This window comes from Bufo gargarizans, chromosome 11, assembly GCF_014858855.1.
Source record: "Bufo gargarizans isolate SCDJY-AF-19 chromosome 11, ASM1485885v1, whole genome shotgun sequence".
Classification (NCBI taxonomy): Eukaryota; Metazoa; Chordata; class Amphibia; order Anura; family Bufonidae; genus Bufo; species Bufo gargarizans.
This window is the reverse complement of record NC_058090.1, coordinates 7,539,151-7,560,914: the sequence shown is the minus strand read 5'-3', so window position 1 is coordinate 7,560,914 and position 21,764 is coordinate 7,539,151. Positions and strand designations below refer to the sequence as shown.

Sequence of the window (21,764 nt, the reverse complement as noted above, 5' to 3'; positions counted from 1 at the left end):
ATCGTTTGCGTCCTGTAGCCTATTGTTTGCGCCAAATTTCACCTCTTGATTCTTTTTATTGTAAATTCTTACGACTCTATAGGTGAATGTCCTCGTAGCGTCGGTCACCTGCGCTGGCGCTATCCCCGGTGATGACAGAAGCTTCTTTTCATGTTTACCTGCTGACAGCGGTAACTGATGGCAGATGACAGTGTATCCATGCTTCTGTTGCGGGGAATTATTTAGTAACATTGTGGTTTGTAGGTAAACAGTGAGAACAAAGCCGCAGCGTTAAGTCCCGGCGAGTTGTGTTGGCGCAGTCACGCTCCCCCCCCCCTCCCCCATGTGTTTTATCTTGTCCTGTCCTGAATGTCCCCACCTGTGATGATGACCCCCCCCCCCCCCTTCCCAGAGGATGCAGGCAGCCCCATCTGGAGACACTGGTGAATTGTTGATTATTTATGTCACCATGGTGATAAGCCGATTGTCATCATTATTTTTGTATCTGCTTCTCGTTGTGTGTACTGTAGCCTGTGATTGATGAAAAATTTATTAAACACTAACATTAATTAAAGGGACAATACCACAAAAGTCCGGCTTCTCTTCATAGATGTATGTGCAGTTGAATGCAACCTGTTGTTAACGGTTATCAGCTTTTTCGGGACATTTTGATGATGAATATAGGACGGGTAACTACCAGGGTTGCCAACCATCCGGAAATTCCTGGACTGTCCCTAAAAAAAAAAAAAAAATGTCCTGGATATTTATTTACATTTATTTTTTAATTTTTTTTATAAGGCTGGTGGAACTATAGCAGGTCACTGATTTAATTTTCTCAGCATTTTAGAGCTTGCAGTAAACTCTGGTAATGTGTTCAGTATTAGTAAGTGACCTATAGAGACATGTATTACTTATAATCTCTATAGATAGATATAAAACCTTTACATCATATGTGACTGATATCAGCTGCTCCTCTTATAATACTCCAGCACTGATATAACCTCCAGAGACATTACATCATGGGTGACTGATATCGGCCGCTCCTCTTATAACGCTCCAGCACTGATATAACCTCCAGAGTCATTACATCATATGTGACTGATATCGGCCGCTCCTCTTATAACGCTCCAGTACTGATATAACCTCCAGAGACATTACATCATATGTGACTGATATCGGCCGCTCCTCTTATAACGCTCCAGTACTGATATAACCTCCAGAGACATTACATCATATGTGACTGATATCAGCTGCTCCTCTTATAATACTCCAGCACTGATATAACCTCCAGAGACATTACATCATGGGTGACTGATATCGGCCGCTCCTCTTATAACGCTCCAGCACTGATATAACCTCCAGAGTCATTACATCATATGTGACTGATATCGGCCGCTCCTCTTATAACGCTCCAGTACTGATATAACCTCCAGAGACATTACATCATATGTGACTGATATCGGCCGCTCCTCTTATAACGCTCCAGTACTGATATAACCTCCAGAGACATTACATCCTATGTGACTGATATCAGCCGCTCCTCCTATAACGCTCCAGCACTGATATAACCTCCAGAGACATTACATCATATGTGACTGATATCGGCCGCTCCTCTTATAACGCTCCAGCACTGATATAACCTCCAGAGACATTACATCATATGTGACTGATATCGGCCGCTCCTCTTATAACGCTCCAGCACTGATATAACCTCCAGAGTCATTACATCATATGTGACTGATATCAGCCGCTCCTCTTATAACGCTCTAGTACTGATATAACCTCCAGACATTACATCATATGGGACTGATATCAGCCGCTCCTCTTATAACGCTCCAGCACTGATATAACCTCCAGAGACATTACATCATATGTGACTGATATCAGCCGCTCCTCTTATAACGCTCCAGCACTGATATAACCTCCAGAGACATTACATCATATGTGACTGATATCAGCCGCTCCTCTTATAACGCTCCAGCACTGATATAACCTCCAGAGACATTACATCATATGTGACTGATATCAGCCGCTCCTCTTATAACGCTCCAGCACTGATATAACCTCCAGAGACATTACATCATATGTGACCGATATCAGCTGCTCCTCTTATAACGCTCCAGCACTGATATAACTGAAAGTACTTGGGTTCAGTGACACCACAGTCACAGAACAAGGGGGCTCCAATTGGTCCGTTGCCACCTGACGCTGTCTGGGCCTCATAAGGCAGTGTTATTGGGCTATTATGAACTTTTTGGGGTTTGTCACAGGTGATTTTATATATATATATATATATATATGAAATGAAAAAACGAGGCAGCACTTCCAGCTTTTGGTGTACGGGTGAAGACCCCAAACTTTAATCCAAGCGACGTTTCGGCCTACTCAATATATATTTTTTTTTTATGTGAGTGGCCCTTTAAGGGAGGCTCCTAATATGTTATTAGAACCTCATCTATTTCTGTGCAGCCATGCTTGGCACTGGAGATTTATCTTTCCTCCTCCTCCTCCTCTTCATTGTAGTAAATACTACAGGGGTCCCAGAAGACACCTTCTCTGCAGGGTCTCCAGGGAGGACTGGGATTATGAAGCCTTATTATCGCCATTAACCCTTTTGTGCCCAAAAAGCAGAAGTATAAAAGCTCAGTCTGGGGCAACTTGGATAAAATTGGTTCGTGCACAGATGTAGCAGACTTTATTGCTCTGGTCATTCACTTATACAGTAATTTTTTTTATTTAATTTATTTTTTATTTTTTAGGGGGTTCATAGGAATTGTGTGCCACAGGTGACAATGCAGCCTACTCCATCTGTACTCAGGAGTGCACCTAGCCTTTCTACTGCCTGAGGCAGAAATTGAAATGGTGCCCAACCTCTCCAGCCCTACTGTTTAATGCATACTGTGATACAGTTGTATATAGAGAGAGATTCCTACAGCCCTGCCACTGCCCCCACTTGTCTCTAGCTCTTGCCGCCTCAGGCAGTCGCCTCACCTGGCCTCATTGGTGGTGCACCCCTGTCTGTACTGGTAGCTTTCTAATGAGTAGAATTAGTTTATAGAAGCTTTCCTTGTACTGATCACTGTGATCTTGTGGATTCATCGCTATGCCTCATTTTGTTCTGTTCTCCAAATGCAGTGTAAAGAATGGAGGTATGAATTCTGGCATTCATGGCTACATCCAAAGACCTTCACGACGGAGTTTAAGTTTTAAAATTTATGTAATTTGCAGATTCCTGTTTTGAAATTTTCCTGAGCTAAAGAGGGGGTCCCTCTTTGTCTTGACCCTCTGGGATCATCAGTGGGGTCCCTCAGACCATCGGAGCTTGGCCTGTGCACAGGAGCGAATCCTGGAAGCCTTTGCTTCCTCAACTGGTGGAGCAGCATACGGTGGCGTGGTACATCACCAGTGGCTCCCACTGATCTGTGCGATCAGCTCCTAGTAATGATCCAGCACTGCGTCCTAATGGCAAGCAGATCCTGAAACGCGTAGTAGGACAATTTGTATACGCCACATCAGGTGACCCCCGAGCAGCATTTAAAGGGGTATGCCATCTGCACATCTGTCAGCCTGTTGCGGGGTGACACCTGCTGCTTCCTCCCCGCAGGGATCACCAGACATCAGCGACTTCTCGTCCTTCGCTGAACCGTTGCCTAGAAAAAAAGGAATTCTGGTATTTCGGATACTCAGCAAATCCAGGGGAGGCGACTTCCCTCGTATTTCCTCTTGGATACAAAGTATTCTCACTGTAAGTGAATTATCTGCGGAATCATAAGGGTTCCACTGGAAGGGCCACTGCCATCTTTCCTGCAACATAGGTAGATTGCGGGTCAGATGTCTTGGAATTGATTGCCCCCGTTCAAAAGGGGCACATGGGGGTAAGGAGAATGCATGGCAGAGATTAAGACACTAAGTGACTGGGGCTGGAGGACCTGGTGCATGCCCCCCACCCATCTCTTCTGACAAGTCTGTAGGCCGATTGCCCACAAAGAATCTGTGCCCAGGAGCTCACAATTCATTAAAGAGGACTCGTCCCCTCTCCTGGCATGACTGTTTAGTAACTACTTGAATTCCCCATATAAAAAATCTGGAGCATCTTTTCTGATTACTCTTGCTGTGCTGTTCCTACTAGTTATTCCTATTAGAAATGTATTAATAAATGCATAGCTGGGTATTACCATTTGGGGTTGTGTCCTGGCACCATCTAACACTATCCAATGATCGCTGCCAGTGTCTGATGGTGCAGGTACCCCCCCCCCCCCAATTGGTCACACCCAGCTGGACCTTTATATACTTCTAGTAGGAATAACAGAAGACTAGTGACTCATTGATCCAGAATTATTAGGAGCTGTCGCCTCTCCTGACGTGTCTGCATTCCTAGTGTAATTACACTTTTGGAGCATCTATTCTTAAGACTTTATGTATTGCTATTCCTTTATTATTCCTACTAGAATGAATGATTTAAATTGCTAGCAGTTTTCACTGAAGCTCCAGCTGGGTGTTACCAGTTGGGGATGTGTCCCTGCACAGTCTGATACTGGCAGCATTGATTAGATAATGTCATACTGTGCAGGGACACACTCAATTGGACCTTTACTCATAAACTTCTAACAGGAATAACAGAGGGATGGCACAACATATGTGATGAGAATTGTTATTACAAAGGGTGACAGGTCCTCTTTAAAAGAAAGAGGGGCTCGGGAGTAGTTATAGGGGGTGCAGCGGTAGCGGTCACTACCAGGGCTCAGGAGCCTGAGGGGGCCCAAAGACCCTTCTGTCATATAAGAAGACACCAGTAACATAGAAAGAACATAGTAGTGGGGAACCCTGGTTACAGATTTTGCACTGGGGCGCAGGATCTTTAAGTTGGGGCCCAATAACAGCCAGATGGTCTACCCTCCATAGCACTTGTCCCATTGGGCAGGGATCGGTGCAAGGAACCTGATTGGACTCCTTAGTCGCTGCTAATCCCAGGTTATACAGATTGACCTTTCGCTCCCTTCTCATAAATGGAGATTTCACTTCCAAGTGCATTTTAAATGTGTCCCTTTAAGAAATCGTCTCTCTTCCCGACTGATGCCAATTGGAGGAAGTCGAGGTCACAAGGGTTAATGCAGAATTATGTTAAATCCAGCTGTGTTTGCTGAGGACTCAGGCAGCCATTGGCCCCCGGGGGCCCATCTATTATTAATATTGATCCACATTTACTGATTACTTCTGTGCTGGAGTCATTAATTAGTCCAAGTGATTTCAGATGGAAATGTCAGGTTACAGCAGCAGCGTGGTCTCCTCCGCCTCATACGTGATGTGCCGCCTAGTGGTCTCCTCCGCCTCATATGTGATGTGCCGCCTAGTGGTCTCCTCCGCCTCATACGTGATGTGCCGCCTAGTGGTCTCCTCTGCCTCATACGTGATGTGCCGCCTAGTGGTCTCCTCCGCCTCATACGTGATGTGCCGCCTAGTGGTCTCCTCCGCCTCATACGTGATGTGACGCCTGTTGTCGGGGACTGTACATACTTTCACCACTGGACCTGGGGTGTAATTGCAGCGCTGTAGTCCTCGTCATGCTAGCGGAATAATTACACGTGATTAGCCGGAGTATGTGGCTGATCCGCCATGTACACAGACTATTGGCCCCGGGTCCCTATAGAAACTGCTGTGTATTGTACACACTCGGGGTGAAGTGTCCTCGCGTTACTCAATTATGTTATTAAGTCTTACGGCATAAATTCTTGGAGGATTGTTGAGAGGCTTCTTTATCTGCGAATGGCACAACATCCTCCTCCACCTGCGGCTGATCCTCGTACTACATGTATGTGTATAAGGCCTCATGCACATAAACGTATTTTCTTTTTTTTTTTGCGGCCCATATGTGTAACCGCTAATTTCAATGGGTCTGCAAAAAAAACAAACAGACGTTACTCTGTGTGCATTCCATTTCCGTATGTCCGTTTCACAAAAAAATAGAACTTGTCCTATTATTGTCCGCATTACGGACAATGATAGGACTGTTCTATTAGGGGCCAGCTGTTCCGTTCCGCAAAATACGGAATGCACACGGATGTCATCCGTATTTTTTGCGGACCGCATAATACATACGGCCGTGTGCGTGAGCCCTAAGAGCGAGTCCCAGATTACATTACACTGGAGAATTGTCGCCCTGAAAGGAGAAAAGTACAGTAGCCTTCCGTTAATCCAGAATTGGGCACAGAAATGTCCGGTAATCTGTAATCCTGCAAGATCTGAAGAGGAAGACTGAGGAGAGAAAAAAAAAAACGACTATGGGGCCCCTGTGATAATAGACGCAGCGGATCTTCCTTCTCCCCATTCTCTACTCGAGCAGTTAGGGTTTATATACTTTGTAATCCAGAATGTTTGATAGGCCTCATCATGCACATGACCGTAATTATGGTCCGCATCTGAGCCGCAGTTTTTGCGTCTCTGATGCGGACCCATTCACTTCAATAGGTCCGGAAAAGATGCGGACAGCACTCTGTGTGCTGTCCGCATCCGTTGCTCCGTTCCGAGGCCCCGCAAAAAAAATATAACATGTCCGTTTTGCGGACAAGAATAGGCATGTCTACAACGGGCCACCTGTTCCGTAAATTGCGCACCGCAAAAAAACTGCGCGGTCGTGTGCATGAGGCCATAATCTGGCATTTTACAGTACAGATTACCTGATGGAGGATGGGGACAGCACCTATAGAATACATCAGATCAGATACTGCAGTTCTGTATCTAATCCTATCATGTGTGATACGTCTGCTGAGCTGCTGTATCCAATCCTATGAAGTGAGATACTGTTGGTTGCGCCCCTGTATCTAAACCTATCATGTGTAGTACTGTCTGCTGAGCTGCTGTATCTAATCTTATCATGTGTAGTACTGTCTGCTGAGCTGCTGTATCTAATCCTATCATGTGTGATACTGTCTGCTGAGCTGCTGTATCTAATCCTATCATGTGTGATACGTCTTCTGAGCTGTGTATCTAATCCCATCATGTGTGATACTGTCTGATGAGCCGCTGTATCTAATCCTATCATGTGTGATACTGTCTGCTGAGCTGTGTATCTAATCCTATCATGTGTGATACTGTCTGCTGAGCTGCTGTATCTAATCCTATCATGTGTGATACTGTCTGCTGAGCTTCTGTATCTAATCCTATCCTGTGTGATACTGTCTGCTGAGCTGCTGTATCTAATCCTATCCTGTGTGATACTGTCTCCAAGTAAACTCCATGCCTCTCGCCTTGGCTGCCTCCATACCCCCGGAGTATTCCCCCTAGCAGCGGTCTCCTCTGACTGGGTTGTTATTCGCGCGGTCTCGTCATGGTCAGATCAGAGCAGTCATTTCATCATCTCCCCCGGCACGGCTGCTGTCGGCCCCTCTGCGGGCTGATAATTGGCAGGAGGTGGTAGCTGGTTAATCTTTCATGAATACTGGTAACGGCAGCCGTCAGATCACAGCTGCCCCTGCAACAGATGGCGCAAGAGACGAGCTGATCTGGGGGTGCAGCTGTCATGTGTCACTCCTCATCAGGGGTGCAGGGGCTGAGGGGGATGGGGGGCCGCAGGTAACAGGAGGCCTGATGTCTGGATGGATGTAGTAGTAGACGGCTGTATCAGAAAAATTTAAAAACATGTCCCTTTAAGGAAAAAAAAAAAACTCTTTAAAGAGTCTAGTGTCACACAGTGCAGTCAAGTTGCATTAATCAAAAGTGGTGAAAAGGAAATTGTCAATCAGATTGATCCTTTAATTTTCCAAAGAAGCTCTGAAAAAAAGGTGGAATCTGATTGGACGAAGTCAATTTGTTTTGCACCAGTTTTGATAAATCTCCTGCTCCTGGTAAAGCTGGGCGGCAGTGTATACGGCTGTGTGCCAGGTGGCACAGAGGTAACCGGGCTATCTAGACCCCTGAACGGTAAAAGGATGACTCTGTAGAACTCCCCATTAGTGGTCTGAGTGATAACACCCACATGGCGTCATAATGATGACCATACTGGGTGACACCCAGCTTTCCCAGATCCAGATAGAAGCAAGAAATGGCTGAAATAGAATATTTACCTCAGTTTGCAGGGGGATACCTGTATCTAATCCCATCATGGTGCTGTCTGCCGAGCCGCTGTATCCAATGCTATTGTGTGATACTGTCTGCCGAGCCGCTGTATCTAATCCTATCATGTGTGATACTGTCTGCTGAGCCGCTGTATCTAATCCTATCATGTGTGATACTGTCTGCTGAGCTGCTGTATCTAATCCTATGTTTGGAGTTATGTACTATTTGGAGGGGGTCTTTCCCGGTGACTCCAGGCTCCGGTTCCATTGTCCTGAGTCGGCCATTATTCTCCGCTCCTGGATGATAATGGAAGGACTGATGTTGTCGGCTCCAGACTGTTGGTGTCTGGGTTTCCTCGTATGAAGTTGGTTTAATTCCCGCGTCCTTCCATTGGACGGATTTGACGTGAAGTCCTCCGGCCTGTGCGGGGTCAATTAAGACAGGACCGACCTGACACTAAGGCTGAGTTCACACGAGCGTGACAGATTTGGTCCGGATGCGTTCAGGGTGCGTTCAGTTAAACTCGCACCATTTTGCAAGCAAGTTCAGTCAGTTTTGGCTGCAATTGCGTTTAGTTGTTCAGTTTTTTCCGCGCGGGTGCAATGCGTTTTGATGCGTTTTTCACGCGCGTGATAAAAAACTGATGGTTTACAAACAACATCTCCTAGCAACCATCAGTGAAAAACGCATTGCATCCGCACTTGCTTGCAGATGCAATGCGTTATTAACGCAGCCCCATTCACTTCTATGGAGCCAGGGCTGCGTGAAAAACGCAGAATATAGAACATGCTGCGATTTTAAAGCATTGCAGAACTGATGCATGAAAAAAAACGCTCATGTGCACAGCCCCATTGAAATGAATGGGTCAGGATTCAGTGCAGGTGCAATGCGTTCACCTACTGCATTGCACCCGCGCGGAAATCTCGCCCGTGTGAACTCAGCCTAAGGGGGCAAATGTAAGCGGAGACCAGTCACTGGCACCATATGGTATCGCCGCACCATCACACTAATGTATGCGGATCCATTTACTTAGACACTCTGTGCTCCTGTAAGGAACTTCCACTGTGTAAGGCCTCCTGCACACGACCGTATGGCTTTTTCAGTGTTTTGCGGTCCGTTTTTCACAGATCCGTTGTTTTTTTTTTTTTTTTTTTTTGTTTCCGTTCCGTTTTTCCGTATGGCATATACAGTAATTACATTTTCAATAGATGGTTCCACAAAAAACGGAACGGATACGGAAGACATACGGATGCATTTTTCTGTATGTGTTCCGTTTTTATATTTTTGCGGACCCATTGACTTGAATGGAGCCACGGAGCCTGATTTGCAGGCAATAATAGGACATGTTCTATCTTTAAATGGAGAAGGAATGCATACGGAGTACATTCCGTTTTTTTGGGCGGAACCATTGAAATGAATGGTTCTGTATACTGAACGCAAAAAACGGCCAGTAAACGGGGGAAAAAAAAACGGCTGTGTGCAGGAGGCCTAAGGCCTCATGCACACGGCCGTTGTTTTGGTCCGCATCCGAGCCACAGTTTTTGCGGCTTGAATGCGGACACATTCACTTCAATGGGGCCTCAAAAGATGCGGACAGCACTCCGTGAGCTGTCCGCATCCGTTGCTCCGTTCCTTAGCCCTGCAAAAAAAAATATAGCATGTCCTATTCTTGTCCGTTTTGCGGTCAAGAATAGGCAGTTATATCAATGGCTGTCCGTGCCGTTCCGCAAAACACAACGGTCGTGTGCAAACTCTTAGTTTCTGAAATACTCTGTGCTGCAGGCGATTCTGTTCCTTTCACTATTTACCTCCCAAGACTAGCACTCTCCTTTCCTGAAATACTCTGCCCTGCTGGGGGAACCTGTTCACAACAGGTGACTCTTTGTGTAGATGTTGTAATATTAAACAAATGTCATTCAGGCCGGAGCTTGTGCCTTTGTGCGCTCTTGGCATCAGATCCGGGACTTAACCTGGATTTTATTTAACCCCTTGTGCATCTGCCTGCTCAGGATATTTTATCCTCAGCCTCAGCCTGCGCCTGTCCCTCCATAGACCGTATACAGTCTACCATAAACAGCACCTCGTGTTCTGCCAGTAAGATGACGGCGCCTCACCTGTCCACAGGTTGTGTCTGGTATTACACAAGACACGAACCATGGTCAAGGGGTGGCGCTGTTTCCCTAATAGCGTGCTCCGGCGATGATCCTAAGAATAGATCTATATTTGGGGAATTGCTATTTATGCAGTTTCCTGTGAGATTGTCCTCCTGCGTCCTCTTCCCGCATGTGTCCTATTTACTCGTTAAGGTCGATGAACGCTCGGCTTATTTGCTCTGTGATTTTTAAATCTGTTTAACTCTTTGCTGCCCATTATCCTTGTTTGCCGACCCCCCCCCCCCATTAATTATGGTAATTAGTCTGTATACCGCCTTCTATAGAGGATTATCCGCCACTCATCTGCTAAATCCAAATATTGATATATTTTATTTTCTTTCTTTCCAAGAATTCTCAGCAATTTTTATGCAGACTTTTGCTCGTATTCCGTTCCAAAATCCACGTGAAATTCGCCCCCGAATCGCGCCTCACGGAGAATACCCGCGCTTGCAGACTTTTTCCTCTGTGAGATTTGAGATCCGCCATTCACACGTCTTTTCCTGCCGTCTGATTTCATCCACAGATTCCACGCCAGATTTTTGGGGGGTTTTCCACACGCCACTGGACGGATAAACGTCATATAGTGTTCAGTTATATCCCATAATTCCTCTATACTGTGAAATTCCTTTAATCTGGCAACAGATAATCCGGATGATCAGATATTCTGCATAATTGGACACTCGCATGACCCGGAACCCGAAATGAAATATTACCATGAAACCTGCTGCTGCTGGATTATCGTGTTTTCTGGATTATTAGATGCTGGATTAAAAGACTTGCACTATATTTTATACACTGCACCAGTACAATATGAAAACCCTAGGCTTCCCACTGAAATTAATAGGTGAAAATTGTGCTGCTGTAATGTCGCTCGCCAAAAAGACTGTCACTTTATGGGAATGGACTTTGGGACGTTGATATCTAATGTTTATTTTAAAAGGTTTGGCCTTAAAAAAAAAAAAAAAGTCAGTTAATGCTGTAAAACTGGTTCCTGAATGTGATAAAGACTCTGCTGCGATCATGTGACTGCATCAATCAGTGACCCCCAACAGTGCTGCAAAATCGGGAGCCGTTCAGCGCGACCTCAGCTCTGCTGCATCGGCGGCAGTTTATATTATTTATATTATGTATACTTTAATTCGTCCAATATCTGATAATCCGGCACAAATCTGTCCGATAATCCAGAATCTAATAGAAAACGAATGACTACTTTATAACAAATCGTACTTTATTACATTTCATCTCTTGGGCTGCACACCCATCAAGGCTCTGGGCGATGACCACTAAGGGGCGCTATTCCGGTGCCTTCACCGCAGTTCTATCATTCTTTTCATGAACTCCGAATCTTCAGGGTTCCAGTCCTCTGACAGACGGAAGCGCTGCAGAGAATGCACAAAAAGTGACTGTGTACATTTTTAGGAGGGAAAAATGGCGCAATTTTTTATTTTTCGTGGTATTTTAGCAAAAAAAAAAGGATGTGTTTCCATTAATCTTATCAGAATCTGGTCCTGGGTCTGCCGTGGGTGGTGAAGGGGTTAATGGAGTGGTGGAGGGGGATGATCTCATGCTGGTTTTGTTCTTGTCGCCGTTTATTTAGCGGTCTCTTTCTCCGCTGTCACTTTTTTTTTTTTTTTTTTTGGGTCCTTTCTATTCAGGAGTCTCCATTGGTCGTGACTAATTCCTTTGGAGGTGGAGGCGGCTGGAATGTGGGATGTTGGGGGGAGGGGAGGTGGAGGTGGGGGGGGGCGGTCATTGGTGCCCCTAGTGTTCAGACCATGTTATTGCTTCTAGAGCTGCCTGACGCACGCCGTATGGCCCGAGGATGGACATTGACGCAATCAGCCCTCTCCACACATAATTTTGCGTCAATTTTTTTTTATTCTAGGAGGTTCTGCAGCAGCTGATCATGATGACTCTGCCCAATATTCTGCTGATTGGTAAAGACCCTCTTTCAGGTTTGTGATCGTATGACTTTTTTAATTTTTTTTTTACTGTAATCCTTAGTGCCATTTGCCGCCATCTTGTGTATATATGATCGACCGTGTTATTTGTATTTCCCCCAGGGAGAAGCATGGAGGAGATGAAGAAGATTCTGCTGCTGATGCTGGGCTGCGCCGTGCAGGTGAGTGAGGCTTCACCTGTAGATTTGCAGGCAGTGTTGTCAGCGCCCCGCTGGGATTACCTGCGTGCTAGTTGGCGGGTAGCGCGTGCTGATGAGACGTTGCTGGATTAGAATCGACGTGTTCCTGCAGAGCGGTTCTGTAGCCTCCGGCATCGGGAAAATCCAAGCTGTCAAGGTCAATAATTAGCTGAGATCAGCAACAATGGTGGGGGGTGGGGGGGTGGGGGGGTGTTAAGGGTGGGATTAGAATCAATATGGCTGCCTCACCTGAATCGTGTTCCTTCCTGTCCTCTCCGCCAAACCCACCGCCACCGGCATCAACCGCAGTGTCCTCATTGTATCAGTCTCTGGGAAAGCTGGGTGGCTATACCCATATGAACCCCCTTGTAACTCATCCAGCTTTCCCATGCCCCTGATTAACACTTTTGCCTGCTCTCTTATTATTGGCAAAATGTACTTTTGGGAAACGAGAAAAGCTGGATGACCACTAGTTTCTATTACAGATCCCGCAGGGTCGTCATCCAGCTTTCCCGTACCACTGAATAGCACTTAACTATCTAAATTCACCACCTTTCAAATCACTGACAGATGGGGCTTTCAGGAACATGGAAAGCTGGGTGACAACTAGTATAGCCTCAGTTACAGCTCCTACAGAGGTTGTCGCCCAGGTTTCCCGTAGCGCTGCTGCCTAGTTATTTAGTGATGCTTCCCCTGCTCTAATATCGCAGTGAAAATAGGCACATTTTTCTTGCAGGATACTGGAAAAGTTGGGTGACAACCAGTATTGCTTCCATTAGAACTCTCTCTTGGTTGTCATCCAACTTTTCCATACCCCCTGAATAGTACTTGAGGCTCGAAAAGAATAAATCAACCTAGTTATCCATTTATTTATTTTTTCCCCTATAGCAGTGTTTCCCAACCAGTGTGCCTCCAGCTGTTGCATCCCAGCATGCTTGGACAGCCTTTAGCTGTGCGGGCATGCTGGGGGTTGTAGTTTTGCAACAGCTGGAGGCACACTGGTTGGGAAACACTGCCCTATAGCACATGATGTTTGGGATAGAATCTGGGAAAGCTGGGTGACAACTTCAGTCGGAGCTGTAATAGAGACTACATGTTGTCACCCAGCTTTCCTGAAAGGCAGTTGTGTGAGATCGGGGTAAAGGCCACTAAATAAGCTATTTAAGGGTATGGGAAAGCTGAAGACTTCTGTTTAGTCCTACTTTTCAGGACCTCTCAGATACACGTCTTTCCTGCAGGCTTCTCCGCAAGAGACTCCCTAACCAGGGGGTGGAACTAGCCCATCACCCCGGCAACTGGACTAAAACTGCCCAGTATTGCTGCCCATAAACACAGATTAGGTGGTTGCATAAGTATAACGAGAACATGTTACCGTAGAACGCTCAAGCAACCGATCACCACGTTTTCCTCTTCAGCAGTGATCCGCTGGGTCGCTGCCCGCTGATAACATGTGTCGTCTTCTCTGCAGTGTGACAGGAAAGAGGAGTATATCGAGAAGATCAAGCAGCTGGATATCGAGACGCAGGAGGGAATCGTGTCGCACATCCAGGAGGTAATGGCCGCGGCCGCCCCTTAATTATTCATTATGGAGGAGCTTGTGTAACGAGTCGTTGTGGCGACAGGTGCGCTGTACGGACGTGGCATATGGCGGACGTTGATCACATGACCTGGGGGAACCGATAATAAATGTATACCCCCCCATATTATATCGTGAGGTAGTGCTGCCCACACTGGGAAAGCTGGGTTACAACCAATATGGCTGACGTGTCTCCCAGCATGCTTTAGTTTTTCAGTATCCCTTAATATGCCTGGACATAGAGGTGTAGTGGCCGCCATATTGTCTGTCACCCATCTTTCCCAGAAACGGATGACCGGCTGATTGGTCCGCCCCAGCAGAGCCGCTCCTCGTCCTCCTGTTCTGTAACTGAGCGCTGATTTCGCTGTGTGACAGGTGACCCACAACCAGGAGAACGTGTTTGATCTACAGTGGTTGGATCTCCCGGACATGGCTCCCGAGGAGCTGGACTCGCTCTCCAGGAACATGGCGCTCCACCTCAAGAGACTGCTCGACGAGAGGGACGACTATAAAGAGGTAAGACGTCTGAGGGCGGGCGCAGGGATAACCGCGAAACGCTGTTAGCCCCAAAAGGAGTCGCGGAAGGATGGGGGTTCCTAGTGGAGTGTGCGGGCAGAGGTTGTTTTAATAGCGACTGGTATGTAATCCGAAAAAAACTCACCAGTTTGATATTTTTTTTTCCGAGAGGAAGGGAGCAGCCAGCACCTCGTCCCCGCTGGTGGCAGTGACCTCTGGTGCAGGACGCTGTGCTCTCGCTCGTCCTCTTTGAACAGCAGCCAAAATGAATCCGGGCCCGGGGCTGGGGAGGGGGTCATTCTCTGCTCCACTGACTGAGCTCGTTACTCCTTATCTGACATTGGCTTCATGACGGGATAGTCTAGCGCGATGCCGCCTGCCAACCAGGGGTCTGTTTATGGAAATGTCTCTGGGCGCCAACTAAAATCAATTTTTAGGGATTTTTACAGTCGAGCTATAAATTATGTGTTATCAGGTCTCCGGGCGCAGGACAAAAAAACAGCATCGTCTGCTCCTGTGATTTATTTTTATTTTTTTGTGCCAATTTTAGGGTGGAATATGGGTTGGGGTGTGATTTTTTATTTATTTATTTTTATTATTATTTTATTTTTTTACTGCCCCTATGCACATTAGATATGTTTCCTCAAAGGTTCCTGCTGAAATTTTTGGGACCCATGGACCATCCAATGTGCATGTGACAAGAGCATAGCCATAGGGGGTGCAGGGGTATCTGTTGTGGCCGGGATACTGTCTACCAGTATCTGACACACAATAGGTGGGCGCCCCATTACAGACTCTGAATCGGGGGACCAGGAACCCTCTAGATGTCTCTGCTATGATTAAATATCAACCTCTGCTGATCCTTGATCACTGGGAGATAAGCGGCAACAGATTTGTCCGGTGGACACTTATCTCAATTTGAGCATTTTTATGTTTGAAGTCGCTGACAACTCTTACAGATGCGGTCAGCTTTACGTTGTCGGGACAGTGACAAAATGAACTTGAGAAATTGGCAGCCACGTTTGGTTTTGAGGCAGAAATGTGCTCAGAGCAGTTGTCACTTCCCCTCCCCCACTCCTCATGCCAGCCCATACTCATTGGGGGCGACACTGAGCACAGGAAAAGCTTCACCCACAGTAAAGAGAATATGGCCCCATGGCGTGCTGGGAGGGACATGGCGGCTCTGCTGATAACCATTGTGGATGTCCTTTCAGGTGATTGTAGATCTCACCCAGGAAAGGGATTATCTCCAGTCTCTGAATCCGGTCAAGTCTTCGAGCCCAGATGTATCGTCCAACGTAGTCAACCATTATTCCACGGAGGACAAGCAGCATCTGGCGGTTGAGCTGGCAGACAGTAAAGCGAAATTACGACGGCTACGGCAGGAATTGTGAGTTGTTCTGCGGGAAGACGTAAAACGGGGCAGAGATCATAAAATAAAATGTGATCATAAAATTGTAAGGAGAACTTAGGGTGAGAGTTCACATGTCGTGGTCTTTCTGCAAAGATTGGTATTTTTTCAGAAATTTTTCAAAAATCCATTGCAAAGCCGCGTCATTGTGCCATAACGTTGCAAAAACGGGTTTTGGCCACAATGTGTGAACTTGCCCTGTGTTGAAGGGAATATGTGGATTATCGGGTTCCGGGGTGGACGGTGACATAGGACTAGTTTAAGAGGACCATGAATTTCAGAGGCAATCAATGGGTGCAGCCGGGTCCTACAACCTACCCTTAAAGTTCCCCTGAAATAGAACATGGAGTATGTTCATCGTAATTATTCTACAGCTTATTTATTCCATATAAAATAGCATTACATTATATTGTCTTCTACCGATCCGGAGTTACATCCTGTATTATACTCCAGAGCTGCACTCACTATTCCGCTGGTGCAGTCACTGTGCACATACATTACTTATCCTGTACTGATCCTCAGTTACATCCTGTATTATACTCCAGAGCTGCACTCACTATTCTGCTGGTGGAGTCACTGTGTACATACATTACATTACTTATCCTGTACTGACCCTGAGTTACATTCTGTATTATACTCCAGAGCTGCACTCACTATTCCGCTGGTGCAGTCACTGTGTACATTACATTACTTATCCTGTACTGATCCTAAGTTACATCCTGTATTATACTCCAGAGCTGCACTCACTATTCTGCTGGTGCAGTCACTGTGCACATACATTACTTATCCTGTACTGATCCTGAGTTACATCCTGTATTATACTCCAGAGCTGCACTCACTATTCTGCTGGTGCAGTCACTGTGTACATACATTATTTTTTTAGGTTTTATTCTCTTTCTCAGATAATGTTTGGGATGTTTTCAGCTCTAAAATGTGCAGGATTATGAGGGCAGCTCTGCAGGATAACAGATTTGTATAAATACATTGTAATTATCTTTATTACAAAATAGTTTTTTTTTTTTCTTTGTTAATCTTTGCAGGGAAGAAAAATCTGAGATTCTCTTGGACACTAAACATGAAGTGGAAAGACTCGGCCTGGAGATTCAAAGACTCAAACAGGAGGTAAAAGACCAGATCTGTGGTGACATTTGTTCTCCCGTTAAATTAGCTAAAATTGAAATATTGCTCCGATTCTCGAGCCATTCACACGGCTTTTCCTCCCATCTGGTAATGTTGAGGTTGCGGTAACGCTGTCATTTTACTGCAATTTATTGGTGACCAAACGTCTTTCTTTAATCTCACCAGTTAAAGGTGAGAAAAATTTTAAAATTCCCCCCGTGATTTACACAGAACACCCAGCTGGCGGCCGAGGCTCGCACCGCACGCACCTACAGGGATGAGCTGGATTCGCTGAAGGAAGCGGCCAGCAAGGTCGACCGACTGGAGAGCGAACTCATCCGATGCAGAGAGAAGCTTCACGACGTGGAATTCTACAAAGCGCGGATGGACGTAGGTTACGTTGGTCCTTCACTTGTTCCTTACCCATATCTGCTTCTGGGAAAGCTGGGTGACTACATCAGACTCCTAGAATATGACCTGACGTTGTGGGTCACATCATTTGTAAGCTGTCTCTTCTGCCCCATTTAGACACATACAATGAAGGTCTTGAAACGCGTTGCGTTTAGCTTCTAGTGCAGGTCTGATGACTGTCATGGCCGCCATTCCAGCTCCCACTGAGGATTGCTGTCACTCAGCTTTTCCAGGCTCCTGAATGTTAAATCTCTGCACTTCTTCTGCTCCATTCATTTCCCCGCACGGTAGGGTTATATTCTGGGTGAGTTGCGCCAGGCTTCGTGACACCCACAGAATGAACTATGCTGTGAAAGATTAAATTTCCAGTTTCGCTCCGGAGGAGAAACGTGATCTCATTAACATTACATGTACTGAGCTGTGGCGAAAACTGAGACGAGACGCTGATCCCACGTAGCATTGTGTGCAGGGGCGCCGACCTGGGACGACTCCATCATACTGTATTGTCATATTACCGCTACCTGCGAGCAGTAAATTACAAAATATTCACAATATATAGCGTAGAATTCCAATAATCCGGCATTAATATGTTCTGGATTATCAAATGGAATAGACAAAAATAAAAACGCCAACAGAAAACCTGCCATCAGAACTTCTGCACTGCAGCATCTGTAGTTCTGTTCAGCTTGAACTGGTTTATGAATAAAATGCCAGACCTACAGTGAAGACTGACATGTAGGCGGGTTATTGGATTTCGTAAATGAGGGCAGTGAGGTTGCTTTCTGCTATGAGACTTTATATATGGGGATGTTTATTCCTTGCAGGAGCTGAGGGAAGATAATCTGATTCTCATCGAAACGAAGACTCTGCTGGAGGAGCAGTTGGAGACGGCGCGGGCCCGGACCGACAAAGTGCACGAGCTTGAGAAGGACAACCTACAGCTGAAATCAAAGATCCACGACCTGGAGCTGGTGAGGGGGGCAAATACTTACAGAATCTGCTAAATTCACCTTTACTTGTGTCCTCCCTGGGGTCATCTATAGTTTTTGTTTTTTTCCATCCTACTCCTCCTGGTTCATGAATAGAATACCAGAATTACAGTGAAGACCGACACAACTTAGATTTGCAGAAATGCCCTTGAACTTGGTTGCTATGGGCAACAGCACATTCATTGGTCCTATCGCTGATGGGTTTGTTCTACGTCATCAGGACCGATTCTCGGACAAGAACCGGATCGAGGAGCTGTTGGAGGAGAACATGGTGCTGGAAATCGCTCACAAGCAAAGCATGAACGAGTCGGCGCAGCTGGGCTGGGAGCTGGACCAGGTGTCCAAGAGCAGCGACCTGTCTGACGGTAAGGACCGCAGCGTCCCGACATCCGCGTGTCACGTAGCCATCGTTCACACCACGTTTATGTCCCGTTAAATGTATCCATTTTTACCCAGAAACATCAGATAAAATGGATACATATGACGGATTCATAGGCTTTTATAGAAAAAACAGAGGCCAAAATTGCTTACATTTTGTCTACTTTGCATTTTATTTTTATTTTTTACTGGATGGGAAAGATCTGTAACTATTCCGTCCAGGAAAAAAAACTACATGCGCCGCCATGCATTGCATTCTGGGGGAAAAAAAATCTATTAAAATTAATAGTAGGATCCAGTAAACGGATTGCCTACAATACTATACATTTTTTCAAACTGTAAATGGATGTTTTAGTAAAAAAAAAAAAAAAAAAGCCTTTCAACCAATCCCAGGTTAAACGCCACTTTAAAAAAATTTTTTTACAACCAATCCCAGGTCAAGAGCCGCCTTTTGAAAAAATATAATTGCCCATCTGTTTGTATCCGTTTTGGGAACAGATACTGTATCTCTAAGAAAAAAAAGAAAATTGTAACAAAGTATCTAAAGTAACAGTGTTTTATTGTCCTTCCATAATTTATTTTTAGAAGTATGGCAAATCGTTAAAGGTGCTGGCCACCTTCTGGGGGTGTCTGGGCAGATCACGCCCTCTACTGGCCAGACCTGCAAATGGAAAGCGTACTTACCTACTCCCAGCGGTTGGGCCCCTCAGCTGCCTCACTCGGGTCTCCTGCTTTCAACATCCGCTTAGGCTACTTTCACACTAGCGTTCGGGCGGATCCGTTCTGAACGGATCCGCTCATAATAATGCAGACGGAGGCTCCGTTCAGAACGGATCCGTCTGCATTATATTAGCTAAAAAAAGCTAAGTGTGAAAATAGCCTCGGACGGATCCGTCCAGACTTTCAATGTAAAGTCAATGGGGGACGGATCCGCCTGAAGATTGAGCCACAGGGTGACATCTTCAAACGGATCCGTCCCCATTGACTTACATTGTAAGTCTGGGCGGATCCGCACGCCTCCGCACGGCCAGGCGGACACCCGAACGCTGCAAGCAGCGTTCAGCTGTCCGCCTGTCCGTGCGGAGGCGAGCGGAGGCTGAACGCCGCCAGACTGATGCAGTCTGAGCGGATCCGCTCCATTCAGACTGCATCAGGGCTGGACGGCTGCGTTCGGGTCCGCTCGTGAGCCCCTTCAAACGGAGCTCACGAACGGACCAGCGAACGCTAGTGTGAAAGCAGCCTTAGGCATCACTACAGCCAATGACCGGCTGCAGAAGCGAGGTGACCCCCTTGTGTCATGTGACCAATTGACATTACAGAAGGGGGGCAGGTCACCGCTGAGGCCAGGTATTGGTTACAGTGATGTCAAAGCGGATGTTGACAGTGGGGGACCTGAGAGAGACTGTCGAGGCCGGTAAGCGAAGGAGCGGAGAGTAATAAAGTAGTATGCCTCTCTTTGCCGGTCTGACCAAAAGGTGGGGGGGGGGGTCTGTCAAAAAAATAAAAATTAAAAAAGTTGGCCAACCCCTTTAAACTCCCTCCACTTATTATATCTCCTCTGCTCGTGCTCAGTACCTTTCAGGATATGATTGGTTGCTCCAGGGCTCGCGTCCTGTCTCCTTGTAACATTGAGACGAGATGTTTACTTGATAACTAATGAATTTCCTACAATTGCCAAAGGTAGCACAAGAGCGCCCCCTAGCTACCAGAGAGTGTCATGACATTTTTAAACAGGTTTTAGTTTTTTGTTTTTGTGAGAAGCAGTGGCTTTTCCAGCCACATAAGTTGATGGGTAATGGTTTTAGGGCCACAAAATTGTTCTGACCATATTGTGGCAGCCATGGCATGATGGGAGTTGTAGTTGTGTTGAAGAGCTACATCCTGGAGCCTGCTGAGTTTGACAGTGGCCATCATAAGGCGTAGCCCAATTACTTAATGATCAGTCTGGCCCTGTATCTGGCCAATTAGACTGGACATCAAGAGAGCAGCTGAGGGGGGCCCGTGGCCAATTTAAGTTTATGATGGGTCAAGTTAAGAGCTCCTCAAGTGCAGTGTACTGTATTAACCCACACTAAGTGTGTCATGGCTTTAGTGTTGGATAAGGGGCCCCTGATCTTCAATACTCAGGGCCCAGATCAGTCCATTCCTGGTCACATACTAACAACGTATTCCTTTCGTTAACAGCCAGAAAATCCTTTGTGTTTGAGATGAACGAGTCGGCGTCGAGCCGCATCCTGAAGCTGGAGAAGGACAACCAGAGTCTCCAGCAGATCATTCAGGATCTACGAGAAGCCTCCATTAATCTGGAGGAGAGCAGCCTTAAGAGCCAAGAACTGGAGAAGGAGAACCAGCAGCTCAAAAAGAAGGTGGGTACCTGGCAGATAGAGCCTGGCACTGAGGTCCTCCTCCCATGGCCACTTTCCCTAGGTTAACTTCAATGGTAGCCTTATAGAGATCACTAGAATGGATAGTGGTTATAGGAACAGAACTGATTGTTTGACATAAATGCTTAAAAGCTATGGGCAACCTCAGTGTATGATCTCCCCCTCCTGCAGGGTTTACAGCAGGTTCTGGGGGAAATGTAATTTCAGGTTGGTTTGTAATGCAGATTATTTGTGTGCACAGCCATGGTGGGTGATTATTAGGATCTGGGACCTGTAAAGGGTGACTGATAAAAGATGGTATTCATTTCTGCTTCAAGATTGAAAACCTGCACTCTCAAATTGAGAAGGAAAAACAGAGCAGCGCCGACTTGGAGAGTCTTGGGGAAGATTTACTGAAGGAAAAGGAAAAGCTCTCTCGAATTCTGGACAATGTTAAATCTGAGAAGGAAAAGCAGGTCAGTAATCTAATTTTCTGTAACCTGTTAAAAGGTATGTCTGAGATTTTGATATTGATGACCTATCCTCAGGATAGGTCATCAAAGTCAGATCAATGGGGATCCGGCACCCCCATTGATCAGCTGTTTAAAGTGGCCATCTGGTGAGAGCCGCGGCCTCTTCCTAGGCCAGTGACATCACGTTCATCGGTCACATGGCCT

At 46.2% G+C, this 21,764-nt stretch overlaps 1 protein-coding gene across 1 annotated transcript in view; it reads left to right on the top strand.

Annotated features, from left to right (window-relative positions):
- CCDC88C (coiled-coil domain containing 88C) overlaps positions 1–21,764 on the top strand; it is a 75,157-nt gene that overhangs the window by 16,313 nt on the left and 37,080 nt on the right. Inside the window, 11 exon segments of the mRNA XM_044271609.1 lie at positions 12,070–12,139; positions 12,248–12,306; positions 13,793–13,876; positions 14,276–14,416; positions 15,631–15,806; positions 16,868–16,949; positions 17,178–17,336; positions 18,182–18,328; positions 18,567–18,711; positions 20,909–21,090; positions 21,426–21,563. Coding sequence (XP_044127544.1) covers positions 12,070–12,139; positions 12,248–12,306; positions 13,793–13,876; positions 14,276–14,416; positions 15,631–15,806; positions 16,868–16,949; positions 17,178–17,336; positions 18,182–18,328; positions 18,567–18,711; positions 20,909–21,090; positions 21,426–21,563 — 1,383 coding nt within the window.